This window comes from Hipposideros armiger, unplaced genomic scaffold (assembly GCF_001890085.2).
Source record: "Hipposideros armiger isolate ML-2016 unplaced genomic scaffold, ASM189008v1 scaffold_456, whole genome shotgun sequence".
NCBI lineage: Eukaryota > Metazoa > Chordata > Mammalia > Chiroptera > Hipposideridae > Hipposideros > Hipposideros armiger.
Window position 1 is genome coordinate 635,076 of NW_017731806.1, and position 13,193 is coordinate 648,268.

Consider the following 13,193-nt stretch of genomic DNA (forward strand, 5'->3'; position numbering starts at 1 on the left):
TCCGCTTACTCCCTTCTTCAAGTTACTGCCCTTCTATCTGCCCTGGCTCCATCCTACATTGGGTCCCCAGGACATCTGTTTCTGGCTCCAGGCCTCTGCCTTTCCCAGGGGTACCGACTAGCCTCCCTCTCCCTGCCAGTGCTCGCAGGACTGACCCTCTAGCTTCGCTTTGGGGCCTCTCCTGTGGGCTGCCCAGTGCCCAGGGCCCCTTGACGGCAGCCTGGGAGAGTGAGCCAGAGTTGAGAGATCTAGATGGGACATCAGCAGGTGAAGAAGACACGATTATTGTTGGATGCCAACCACGGGAGTGGGCACTACCAATTCTTCATTGTCGTCCCGCTCAGGGAATTTATTTTTGCCCCAACTCTGAATGCTGCCACCAATTGTTTCTGGGATTTCAGTTAACATTATGAGATATTTAATGGCATGGTACTTACAGAATTATCTTTACCTTGAGTTATCAAAGGACAAACGTGGGAAAGAGCTCAAAACTAACTAGGGCGAGGGTCTAGATTTATCAGGTTGTATTTCTTATAAAGAAGGAAAAAAAATGCAAAACCAAGTTGAAAGTAAGTATTGAGTTGTTGGGAAAGTCATGACATATTTTTTCTGTTTTTCGTTGCAAAAATGCATCATGACTTTTCCGACAACCCAATATAAATTACAGTAACTCAGGTTATTTAATTTTTTTGAATTTAAATTTGAAACTTTTGGTTTGGCATTTTATAAAATTTAAGTGTATATTTCTGGGACTCTGATTGATAGGCTATTTTGAGTTTGAAAGCATTCTCTGTTGACCTACCTTTATGTTCTAATAAAATAGAAAATATGAGCTAATAATCTCATCATGGCCTTTTTTCTTCACTGCTTTCCATGACCAAGTAATTTTTTAATTTTTATGTTTCATTGCAGTAAAATACACATAACATATAATTTGCCATATTAACCATTTTAAGTGTGCAATTCAGTAGTGTTAAGTGCATTCATATTATTGTGCAACTAATCTCCAAAACTTTTCATCTTGCACTAAGTAATTTTTCACTTTTCACTTTTAATGTAGCAAATTTCTAAAGCAAATTTCTTAGTGTGTGTGTGGCGGGGGGAAGGGGGGTGGAGGATGAGGGGTGGGATTTCTTTCAAGATCAAATATCTTTCACTTCTAACCCTCAGGGTCTTATAATAAGTGGTAACAAGAAATGTATTGTACAACCTTCAAGGCCTCGTAGCTGAATCTGCTCTCACACTGTGACTAAAGACGTTATTCTACTTTCCTACCTGCAGACAGCCCAAGAGTAATACCTTTTCATGATTGAATGCATGCACTTAACATGTGTACACGTCTTTATCTCCCACCTCAGGAAAACCTTTCTTTTAAAGCAATGTAAGCAATTCAGGACTTTCTGTACAAACATCTAGATATGAAAAAGTAATTACTAATATAATAATAACAACTCTAAATGCCATACGGTAGGAAGTAGTAAAAATGCTTTTCATGGGAAAGAAGCACTAATTCAAACTATTGATATCATCTTACTTTGTATCCCTGTAATTTAAAGCACAGACTGTGTGTAAGGAACAAAAGTATTTAGAAGGCACCCATGACAATGAGGACGAACACCTGAAGGCAGCAATGAACAAATATTCAAGCTCATCCCTTGAGACTCCTTATTTATTATCATTGTGCTTTGGTATATAATGCCCTTTTTACCATCTACATTCTTTTTAAGTATGTGTTTTTCAATCAGACAGGGGTTGTTTTACAGTGTTTCAATTCATGTAAGTGCACATTTTGGAAAGCCAAATATTGGAAATGAAGCATTACCTTTTTAACCATTCCAGACTCTGCAGGTAAAGGACCAGGCGCCTCATTGGTGGTATGAAAGAACTGGGAGTCCCCGCAGTGCAGTGTGAATTCCTGGCACTCTCCATGTCCTTCATCCACTACATCCAAAGCTCTGTAAATAGTGGAAACACAGTTATGTCAACAATCTATCAAGAAGACTGGAAACCCAAAGGCACATTTCTCCATGTGTGTAGTTGACCCTTAAACAACACGGGTTTGAAGTGTGTAGGTCGAATTATATGCAGACTTTTTTCAATAAACTCAGTCGGCCTCTGTAACTGTGGGTTTCACATCCGTGAATTTAACCCATCGTGAATCAAAAACAGTAATGTCGATCAGCAGTTGGAAGTGCATGGATATGGAGGGCCAACTGTATACATTGTTCTATGTCATTTTATGTAAAGGACTTGAACACCCCAGATTTTGGTATCCAAGAGGGGGTCCAGGAACCAATTCCCTGCAGATACTGAAAGCCAACTATAGTTAGGTTTTTGGGGAGTTAAAAGTTTATAAGCAGATTTTGGACTACACGGGGGTCAGTGCCCCTAATCCCTGCATTGTTCAAGAGTCAACTATATTTCCAATCAGCCAAAATAGTGAATCATTCTTCAAAACCTGCACAGGATTGTAGATAATTTGGAACTCTCATAACATAACACGTTTATAAATAAATCTTGATGACTTCACCATGTGGCTAAATAGAATTCTTTTAAACCCTATGCAGAAAAAATTAGAGATGAATAGGTAGGTAAATAGATTTTGGCAGGAAAGCAATCCAACTTAATTTGATGATTTCTTGGTAGCTCTACTGTCATTGCTCTGTTTTTTGGTTTTTTTTTTTAAGATTTTATTGGAGAATTGGGTGAGGGGAACAGCGTTGGGGAATCGGGGAGGAGAAACAAAAAAGTTGCTGTCCTTTGGTTCTTTAGTCTAGTTGTGGAGGACATCGCTTTACTGGTCCATGTTGGTATTATCATTGTGCTCTTCCCAGGAGAGGCGGTCACTTGCCAGCCATTGGACGGCCACTCATGGCGGCTCATGGCAGCTCTCGCAGCTGCGAGCCACTGACGGTAGCTCACAGCAGCTCACTGAAGCCCTACTGCAGCCTACACCGTCGCCGGCAACTCACAGCAGTCCAGCTCCAGGTCCAGCTGTTGTTCACCATCTTAGCTGTAGAGGGCGCAGCATCACTGGCCTATATGTGGGATCTGAAACTGCGGCCCTGCTCCTCAGAGCTTGCACTCCCAAGCCAATTCTTAACCAATTGAGCCACTCGGCCGGCCCTCTTTTTTTGTTATCAGTTTCAGGTGTACAAAACAATGATTAGGTATTTACACCCTTCACAAAGTGATAACCCCAACAAGTCTACTACCCATCTGACAACGTACATAGATATTACAATACCATTGACTATATTCCCTATGCTGTCCTTTACATCCTGTGATTATATATACATACATTTTTTTAAATTATAGGTGATATTCAGTATATTAGTTTCAGTTGTACAGTGCAGTGGTTAGACATTTATATAACTTATGAAGTGATCCCCCAGATAAGTCTCATAGTCATCTGACAGCATACATAGTGTTTACATTATTGACTATTTCCTATACTGTATTTCACATCCGCATGACTCTTTTGTGACTACCAATTTGTACTTCCTAATCCCTTCTGTCATTGCTCTTAAGAAAAAATTTGTAAGTTTCCTGAACATTGGAAATGAAGTGGAAACTGAATCCCAGTTAGGGAGGGATCTGGGCTATGCCAGGAAAAGGGAATTGTTCCCAGGATTACAATATTTATTAGGATTACAAGGAATGGAAACCAATGAAGGCAGAAAGAGAGTTCTAGCACACTGGTGGTTGCTTACCCAAAACCCATTTCCTCTATCCAAACCCCCAGCCTTACCTCCACCCCCTACATTTTCTTTGCTAATAACCCTGCTATCTAAATATGTTTTATGTATGTACGTGCCTCATACATACATAAAAGAAAAGCTGCTTTGGTGAGGTAATCAATCGTGATTGAGCTAATCCTGGTGTCCCCTTCCCCTCGCTGGCAATTGATTTAGATGTATGCCCACACATATCTCTCTTGCTGAAGTCACCACATTGATTTAGGTCTCCCTGACCCTCTAAAGTGTTTATACTTTGCCCTACTTATCTGGTAAAATTTTTGCCAATGACATGTAAGTCTGCTGAAGGAATCAGTGAAAGGTCTTAGAAGGTTTACAAAAAGAAATAGTGCATTGCCAGTTCTTCTTTCCGGCAGGCCAGTGTCATGCCTACATGTGATAAATGTGACAGCCATCTTGGGGCCATGGGTGGTATTAGCCTAAGGAGAATAGATGGAGGAGAAAACAGGACAGAAATACGACAGCAATTTGAGTCTTCAAACATACTGCTGAGCAGCTGAATTAACCAATCCGAGACCTGTCCTAGCTCTAAACTTCTAGTTATGTTACATAACAAATACCCTATTCTTAAGCCATTTTGAGTTGGGTGTTATCAGCAAGTGAGCATTCTAACTGATACAAGATTTGATGTATTTCTTATATGTATAATTAGGGCTGGGGATAAAGATACTGGACCAGGAGAAGGGCTTTGAATGGAGAGGAAAGAGAACTAAAAATCCAGGCCTTTAATACTTCATAGAAGATACAGAAGCTTTTGTGGAATTTCTACAATGTGCCAAAGATAAAAAGATAACTAGGGTGAAGCATTAATACTTTAGAGGGACAGGGAGACAGAAATCAATGTGGTGATGTCAGCTGGAGAGATATGTAGGGGCATAATTTGGAGAACTCTATTATATACATCTTTGTTCTAGAAAACATTCTCTGTATTATAGAAAATGTGAAGATATATTAGCAGCAATAATTCCTTTTTGCCTTTCCTCAATTTTGTACCATAAAAGTATTATTTGTACACAGTAAAGATAATCCAAGCAGTATCAAAGGGAACCGAAATAAAAAATAATTTCTTGAGCCCCATCATAATTTCATTCTGCATCAGTAACCACTCGGAACGGTTTACTTCCTGCAACATTTTATGCCATATATAAGCACTTAAAAAAATACATTTCTACCTTCTGAGAGATAGTGCTGAAGATAGCCTCTGAGGCAAACCTCTCCTCAGGAATTAGAGTCCATATGTATGAAGAGAGAGAGAAACAAGTGTAGCTCAGGAGAATTTAGATAACAACTAAAAAGTATCTTAAAGTTGAGAAGGTATTATAATCTTATCATGGATGTGCATCAAGACCTATTTTTACCACAGTAACTATTCCTCTGACCCTAAACCACAGTGCTCGCCTGTCCTGCTCACAAATAAGCCAAGAGGAATGGCAAGCAAGAGAAAAAGACCACTAGAACTTGAAAACTGATCGCAACCACTGTGGTCTTATAAATTGTAAAAGTAAACCAGAAATGTATAGGAAGTTTGCCATTTTTAATGTTCTCCCTTTCTGGAGAAAAATATGAGTGCAGAGATAAATGCAAACTATGCTTGCTTCCTAAGTCTTTGTTATTGGAGGAGGGCACCCAAAACAGAGTTCGCTCTTCCTGCTAGATACTTACACATTGTGTGATTAAAAGCTGGCAAGGGTACACTTTCTATATATTTTGCTTGCAATCTAATCCCTGCCTATAGCATAAGATCCTTTTGCCTGCAAATAACATGAAGTCCAACTCACAGAAGCCTAATCAAAAATGAAATTTATTATCGCATATCAAACAAGAGGGGTGCATTAAGCTGGTTTAATCAGTTGCTGCTTTCAGTGACTGCTACAGTTCTGGTCATCATATACAGGTATAGTCATTTCAGAGGATAAAAAGACTATCTCATTCTGTGTATCTCTTTTAGAAGTGAGGAAGCCTCCCTAGAAGCCATCTAGCAGACTTTTCTTCATGTCTCATCCTATACCAAACCAATCGCTGGACCTACCCCTTGAAGCTGGGACCGAGGGGCATCACTGTGCAGAGAGGGCACCTGAGCAAGCTGGGGTTCTATTAGGAAAAAATGAGCAGGGGTGGGAATGAAAATGAATGTCGGTGTATGTCACATCACCTCCCTAACTTTGTCTTGAAACATGTCCTCCACACTTAGTACATACACTGTTGGTAGAGGTAGAGTTGATACATGTCATGACTGGATTTGAGTCATCAAAAGAGAAACTTTCATGATTTTGACCTCATAGCATGTTGAACCCAGGGAGCCTGCTTGCCCTCCTGATTTGAGGATAAACTAATATGACTTAGCATGCTATTCGAGGGTTTATTCTACGTGCTTGGGGTCATGATCGCCCAGATGAAAGGTAGGTTTCATTTCTCAACAGCCAGAAAAAGGGGAGGACTATTACAGATAATCTGGGGAAGGTCGTTGCTTCACCCATAATTCTGAAACAGGAAATGCTGATGTTATAGTACAACCAATAACCTTCCTTTAAGGGGAGGATGATGATGATGTGTTGGCTGACTTCCCTTTCCTCCTGACCCAGATCCAAGCAGTGTGGCTGTGTACTTGGTTACAGGAGCCATTATTTCAAAGCTGGCTCCAGGACTTGGTAGGCAGGTAAAGAAAGGCCACAGGATGTGTGCTGAGAGGGCGTCACAAGCAGAGCTCGACTTCGGGTTAGAGTCTCCCCAGCCTCAGATGCCCAGGCCATCCCAGGGGCATTTTCCAGTTCCCTTAGTGTCAGACACAGATCTTCTCAGAGCAAATGAACTGCACAAGTTTGTCTCCTGGAACACAAGCTTCACAAAATATTACGCAGAAATAATAGGCCTGGAATCATGCTGGAGGGTACGGTACCTAGGCCCTAAGTTAACTTTTTAAACAATATCTAGCATTCATTCTTTCAGAAAGCATTTTTAGATCTCCTACTTTGTGTATCAACGTACACAAAGGTGAGCAAACCCACTCCCTGACCTCAAGGATAATAAGGTCTTGTAAGACATGACTCATTGGGTGGGCAGTGGTATCTTAATTCTGAATCATAGTTACCTGTGGAGTTCGACATAGATAAGTCTCCCTAACCTAAAAGCCAACCTTAATAAGTATTTGCAACAGGAAAGGCCAATTGGAAATTTTGTTAATTTTTCTTTTCCAAAGAGTATATTTTTGTTTAACTCCTGATGAGCAAGCTATAGATAGTCATAAGAAAGGCTGAGCTTGGCTCCCTGGTGAGAAATTTAAGATTTGTAAATGGACATATTGTTTCCTCTGTGAATAGTCACTACTGGTTCTTATTGAAGACAACATCTCTTGGGTTAAAAAATAAGACAAAATAAAACAAAATTCCCCAAATGCTACATACTGGTGTGGTGTTTTAGCAGAGGATCATTTATTAATTTGCTAATTATAATCTGGACTTTTCTTTCTTTTTTTTTAATTTTTATCACAGATACTAAGCTGCCAGAAGAGAAAGACTTCCAGTGTTACAAGTAAGTACTTTATTTTACTCAGACTCATAAATAATTGGAATACCTGCCAGCTCATTCAGCTATTCTCTCTGTTTCCTTTTTATTTGACTTGCTTTTAAAAACCAGACTGCCCTTCTCCCTGGAGATTAAGTTGCTGGAAAATTAATAATGGCAAGATTATTTACGCTTTCCTAAATTATAAGAGCCACATGGCTATTTCCAGACAAATCCAAGCTTTGTGAGGCTTGAAGCTTACATAATTTGGGTGGCCCTCTCTAAGAAAAAGAAAACAAAATATCTTGCTTTTTCAAAATCTCTAATCCTAGGACCTCTCCTAAGGCCGTAGGAGTGGCCCATGAAGCTTAAGCTTCGTTTGCTTCTGATAAATCCACCTCAGGTTCTCCTATTTTGGTTGACTCCATCAAATTGTTTCTCTAGCATTTTAATATGTGTAGCCCAATAGTAAGCAAGTTAGAGGAGTGTTTTTTAAATCTAATCATTCTTGCTTCAGAGATAATGAACATGTAAAATAATAAAATAGGACACTAAAGTAAAGGTTCGGGTTACTGTAGGGTATAATTTGAGGTTGTACTGCCATCTATTGTTTACTCAGAGAATTATTAGTGTGTTCTAGTCATTGGATTTGGAGTTGTGATTTGAAAGTTACCAAAAGATGCCTTCATCTTCACTGAATTATTTCCTCAAGAGCATTTAAAACACCAGATATTAGAACCACTCTTCTAAATTAAGGCAGTGGTTGTAAGTAAGGCTACAGAAGTTTCCTGACCACTAAGAAAGGGAGAAAACTTTTAATTCACTCACAAACAGTACTAATAGTACCTGTAGTATTTCTTTGTTGCAACTGCTAAAAGATAGAGAGCTACCATTTACTGAGCAATTTCTATCCTGCTAACATTAGACCTTATATCAAATTACAGACACACACCATCAGATCATTCTAGACCTGGAAAGACCCCTGGTGATTACCTAGGAACAGTCCCCTCAATGCAGATTTGAAGAGACATTGGCTCTGAGAAACCATGAGACTGACAGACCTGTGAGCCTGCTCATTACCCATGAGCATGGAACCGGAAGCCAGGCTCTTATGCCCAGGCTCACAAAGAAGCATTGAATGACAGTGTGACAATAGAGCCATGTAAATCTGTCCTGTTTCCAGGAAAAAAAAAATCATATATCTATTTCTTGGAAAATCAAGGGTTTCCAGTTTATAGAATAAGTTTTTCTTTTAGAAGCAATGTTGTATTCAAATTTCTATTTTTCTCAGCTGATTAAGAGACGGAATATAGCAATGGTATACATAGAGATTTCAGAGTTATACCAGCCTTGCCATTAGCTATGTGATCTTGGGCTAGTTACTTAACTTCCCTAAGCCTCAGTTTCCTTATCTGCAAAATGGGGATTATAATTAAATTGTCATGGGAATTAAATCAGGTACTATTCATAAAATGCTTAGTCTGGTACTGGCACATAGTAAGTGCTCAGTAAGTATCAGCTATCTTAAATAATATATATGGATGTCAGCTGACATTTTCTGGATAATAACTTACTAGGTATCACGTGGATGATATTTTGAAAAGCAAGTTCATTGGGTTCAACTATGAAATGATATCGAAATAAGAATGTCTGAGTTGGAAGATACCTTAGAGATAATCTAGAGACCCAGCCATCTCATTTTGTGGATGAGCTCATTGAGGCCCAGGACATTCACTGTTCAAAGTCACAGGGCTAATTAATGGGAGAGCTGCGGGTAGACAACCCACCTGATTTCCCAGTTCAGAGACTAACTTCAAATTCTCTGAAGATGAGTTTCATGATCACAAAATCCCCAGTTGGGTGGAGAAATGAATAAAATTCTCTATGCTCATTCAAGTCTTAAAAATCCAAAACATCCTCATGGTTTCGGCTATATATGGAATAATACATCATCAATACAAGTGCTTACTGTCAACAAATGGCAGTCAGTTTTTAATGCAGAAACTCTGCCATCTAGTGGTTGCACAGGAGCAACGATCCTTTTTAATAAAAACACACAGACTGGTGCGGCAGGCCTTTCTCTACTCCTCCAGATTGCCTCCATCTTCCTGGGCTCCTTGATTTCTTTTTTTTTTTTTAAAGCAAGAAAGATATTTATTGCCATGCACTGCCAAACATATTGGCAGATGCCACTAACAAATAGTAAAAAAAAATAAAAGAAAGAAAAAAAAATCTTCTGTGGATCATTATTTCCATAAAAAACAAACTGTTTTTCAGATATCATTTCTGAAATAGAGTATAAACCCAACTATAAATGGCAAAACAATACAGTTGCCATCAAACCCCAGTGCAGTGTGCATCTCTAACCTGGGTGCTTTAAATGGTGGCTGGGAGGCTGGGAGCCATCTCCTCTCCCACTGTGCTGTGTGCGGCAGAAGTGTCCAAATTCCCCTCACTTCTGACCAGTGGAATGCAGATCATCCTCTTTCCAACAAGGCTGGGGATCTTTGCTATAATAATTCCATTTTGTGAAACTGGGCTTTGAGTGCTACAGAGTCTGTGAAATTTAACCAAGCTATCTCAGGACTCATAATGTGTAAATTTCCATCAGCAGTCACTCCACATGACTAACCAAACATGAAGCTTACCCAAAAACCAGGCTGGGTTTAATAGGTTTGGCTTTATTAGCGCACTGGTAGCAGAGAAAGGAAGAATTCATTCTGAACAAAAGCAGAGGACTGGGGAACAAAACAACCTGGGGACTCCTTGTCCAAAACCCCAGGAGAATTGGGGAAGTGAGCTCTGTGTCTCAAGGAAGGGCCCAGGTTTATTGGGAGTCTCATGTTTCATGCATGATTGCACATGCTCTCTCTCCCTTAGAAGAGCTGAAGATCATGGCCTTTTTTTTTTTTCCAGCGTCTTTTTATAACATTCAAGTTGGACAAGTTTAGTTCTCAGTTGTCCAAATATAAAAGAAGTTTTCTTGATTGCTGGTATTTTGCTTTTAAGGCTACCCAAATTCCTATCATTTAACAGCAGAGAAGAGAGAATGCAACTTTTCTTTTGGTGGCATATATAATCCCCAAAGAAAGACTAAGAAAGACGGACCAACTTTACTAAGCTCCTAAATAACACATTAATAACGCAAGAGAGTATTTTAAATTGCTATCCTTTGCACCATAAAATAAAGCTAGTGGTGATTATATTACCACGGAGCAGGCAAGGAGCAGGAAGCCAAGCAGACAGTTATAGGTACAAGGGTAGAAAACCACTGCCCAATCACCAACGGCAGCTCCAGGGGGTCCTCCCTGAGCCCTCCTGCTCCCATCACTCCGCTGCTGATCACTGGTTAAGGGGCCCTTGTCATCAGACCTGAGGTGCTTTGCATAAGAACTCTTTGTTGGATATATTGCAGGGAAGCCAAGAAGAGTGTTGGTCACATCTTACTTAATACAGAAGGTCCCTGACTTATGATGGTTCAATTTATGATTTTTTTACTTTATGAAGGTGTGAAACCACTATGCGTTCACTAGAAACCATACTTCGAATTTTGAGTTTTGTTCTTTTTCTGGGCTAGCGATAGGAGGTACAAACGGCACCTCCCAGTCAGCCCCGAGATCACGAAGGTAAACAAATAGTACTCTACAGTGTTTTCGTTGTTTTAGATGATTTTGCGCAAATGAAGGTTAACATAAGTGTTCTGAGCACATTGAAGGTAGGCTAGGCTAAGCTATGATGTTTGGTAGGTTAGGTGTATTAAATGCATTTTCGACGTACAGTATTTTCAACTTACGATGAGTTTATGTGGATGTAACACCATCGTAAGTCAAGTGAGCATCTGTATTCTATCAGGACTAAAAGGAGAAATTTCTCTCATTCTCAAGTGCTATAAAAGCTTTTCTTTTCATTACCTGTTGTCTTTATACAACGTAGACTGTGTGCCTGATTGTGAATCAATTTTAGTGGTTATATAGAACTATATGAATGTGTGTTTCTGTAAAGTATTGTCTACTCTGGCCTTATCACATCATTATTCCTTTGGCTTTCTGATCTTTACCTATTTGCACCATTCACTGGATGCAAACGACTAAATCATTTGGAGGAAGAAGGAATGGAGGTATCGGTTATAAATACATGAAACCTGTTGCTTCCACCTCATCAGTATCACATCCGGGTTATACTTGTCCATTCCAACTACTGCTATCCTAGTTCCAAACTTAATTATTTCTTCAGTTTAGTGCTTTCCAACTATTCCCTGATATCCAGTCTCTCATGCATCCTCTACCCATTCTAATGTTACAAATAGATTGATCTTCTTTATTTTCTCTGGTTTGGAAAGCCATCGGATGGTTCAGCACTGTCTACAGAACAAAGTCCTACTTTCATAGTCTAGTACTGAAGCCCTTCTACTGCAGTCTAACTTTTCAAACATAGCTTCCTTATGCGCCCTGTCTTACAGGGGATTTTGCTATATTTTAGCTTCATTATAGTCCTTGGTGTCTTTCTGTTATCTCAGAGAATAAGTTCCCCAAGGGACTCATGTGTATGATACCCTCCATTTCAATAACAACATATAACCACATCTGTCACATCACAGGTGTTCAGAAGGGGTTTACTGGGTGACAATACAAAGCTCTTTCTGCAAAGATGGCCTGACTCATGACTACAGCAGCTGCTTGCAGACCTGTTGCTGTTTATGACTGTTTCAAATAATATAAAGCTTTGATTCAAAGCACCCCTTCCTAATCACAACAGTGGCATGCTAGGCTGGTCTGTTGTTATTTTGCAGAAGTCTTCGGTGATGTCACACACTTTGAAGCTGACTTTATAGCAGCTTTAATATGCATCATCTGCTTCCCTTGTTTACCTCTGCCCCACCTTAGCTCACTGGTCCAAAACGACTATGGTGCCAACAACAATTAGAAAAAGTGTGTGAGCCTCTGGGGTCCCTAGAGAACCTGCTATCAGACTTGTCTGCCTTAGTGAGTCTTTCCAGGCACTCAAAGAATAGTCTTCATCATTCCTGAGCTTTGATAATACTTGCATTGCTGCAAATAGTATTACTTCATAGCATTTCTGGACGCAATAAAGCTTCAAATGACATTTTGTGATTGTTCCTTCTATCAAAAATTTTTATCATTTACCATATTTGCTAAACTCACAAATACCTACTTTTTCTTACAAATCATATATTCTCAAATTTCTCACAGCTATCATTCAGAGATGTAAATGCTCTACTCAATACATTCTTACCATGTGGTGGTATATAAATCTTACAAACCTAGAAGTGAGAATTGAGTCTTTGTACGTTACTTGTAAGGCATCTAAAACATTCCCACATATAATAGGGTCCTTATAGTAAATGTCCTTTGATGATAATGTGAACCTAAAGAAATTATTTACAAATAGCACAGTGAGTCGCTTTCTCTTTTTTTTTCACTTTTTTGAGATAATTCTTATGGAGGTTAGTTTTACGGTAATTTTCATAACTGTCAATTTCATCATGTTTGACTGCTCAATTTCCAAATACCTGGCAGTCGTTCAATGATTAATGTAAAATGCTCAGTAATTAGTACATAATTGCCTGAATCACATCTTTGGCTTCCCCCATCCACCTGCATGAGATGGGAAACTCCACAAGGGACCAGGGTTGCTTAAGGGCCTTCTAGATACATTCTTTTATAGTGACTAGAATTATCATCATTTACTTAATGAATGAGTTCAATTAGTGTCTTTAACTGGTGCTAGTGTTACGAAAGAAAACTCTAATTAAAAATCATTTCTAACAAGAAGTAATAATGCAAAACATATTACGGACACATCAAGAATACAGATTTACTGACTGTAGACAATGAAAAGGTTATGAAGCTGAATCTGAGAACAGGCTGATATTTATCACCTCAGCTCTTACAAGCTGAAATCCTCTAAGGCAGC

At 39.3% G+C, this 13,193-nt stretch overlaps 1 protein-coding gene across 1 annotated transcript in view; it reads right to left on the minus strand.

Moving 5' to 3' along the window:
- The window catches only part of CRYBG1 (crystallin beta-gamma domain containing 1), a 191,552-nt gene that overhangs the window by 118,116 nt on the left and 60,243 nt on the right, over positions 1 to 13,193 (minus strand). The window contains exon 2 of the mRNA XM_019665872.1: positions 1,823 to 1,955. Coding sequence (XP_019521417.1) covers positions 1,823 to 1,955 — 133 coding nt within the window. The remainder of the gene's footprint in view (positions 1 to 1,822; positions 1,956 to 13,193) is intronic.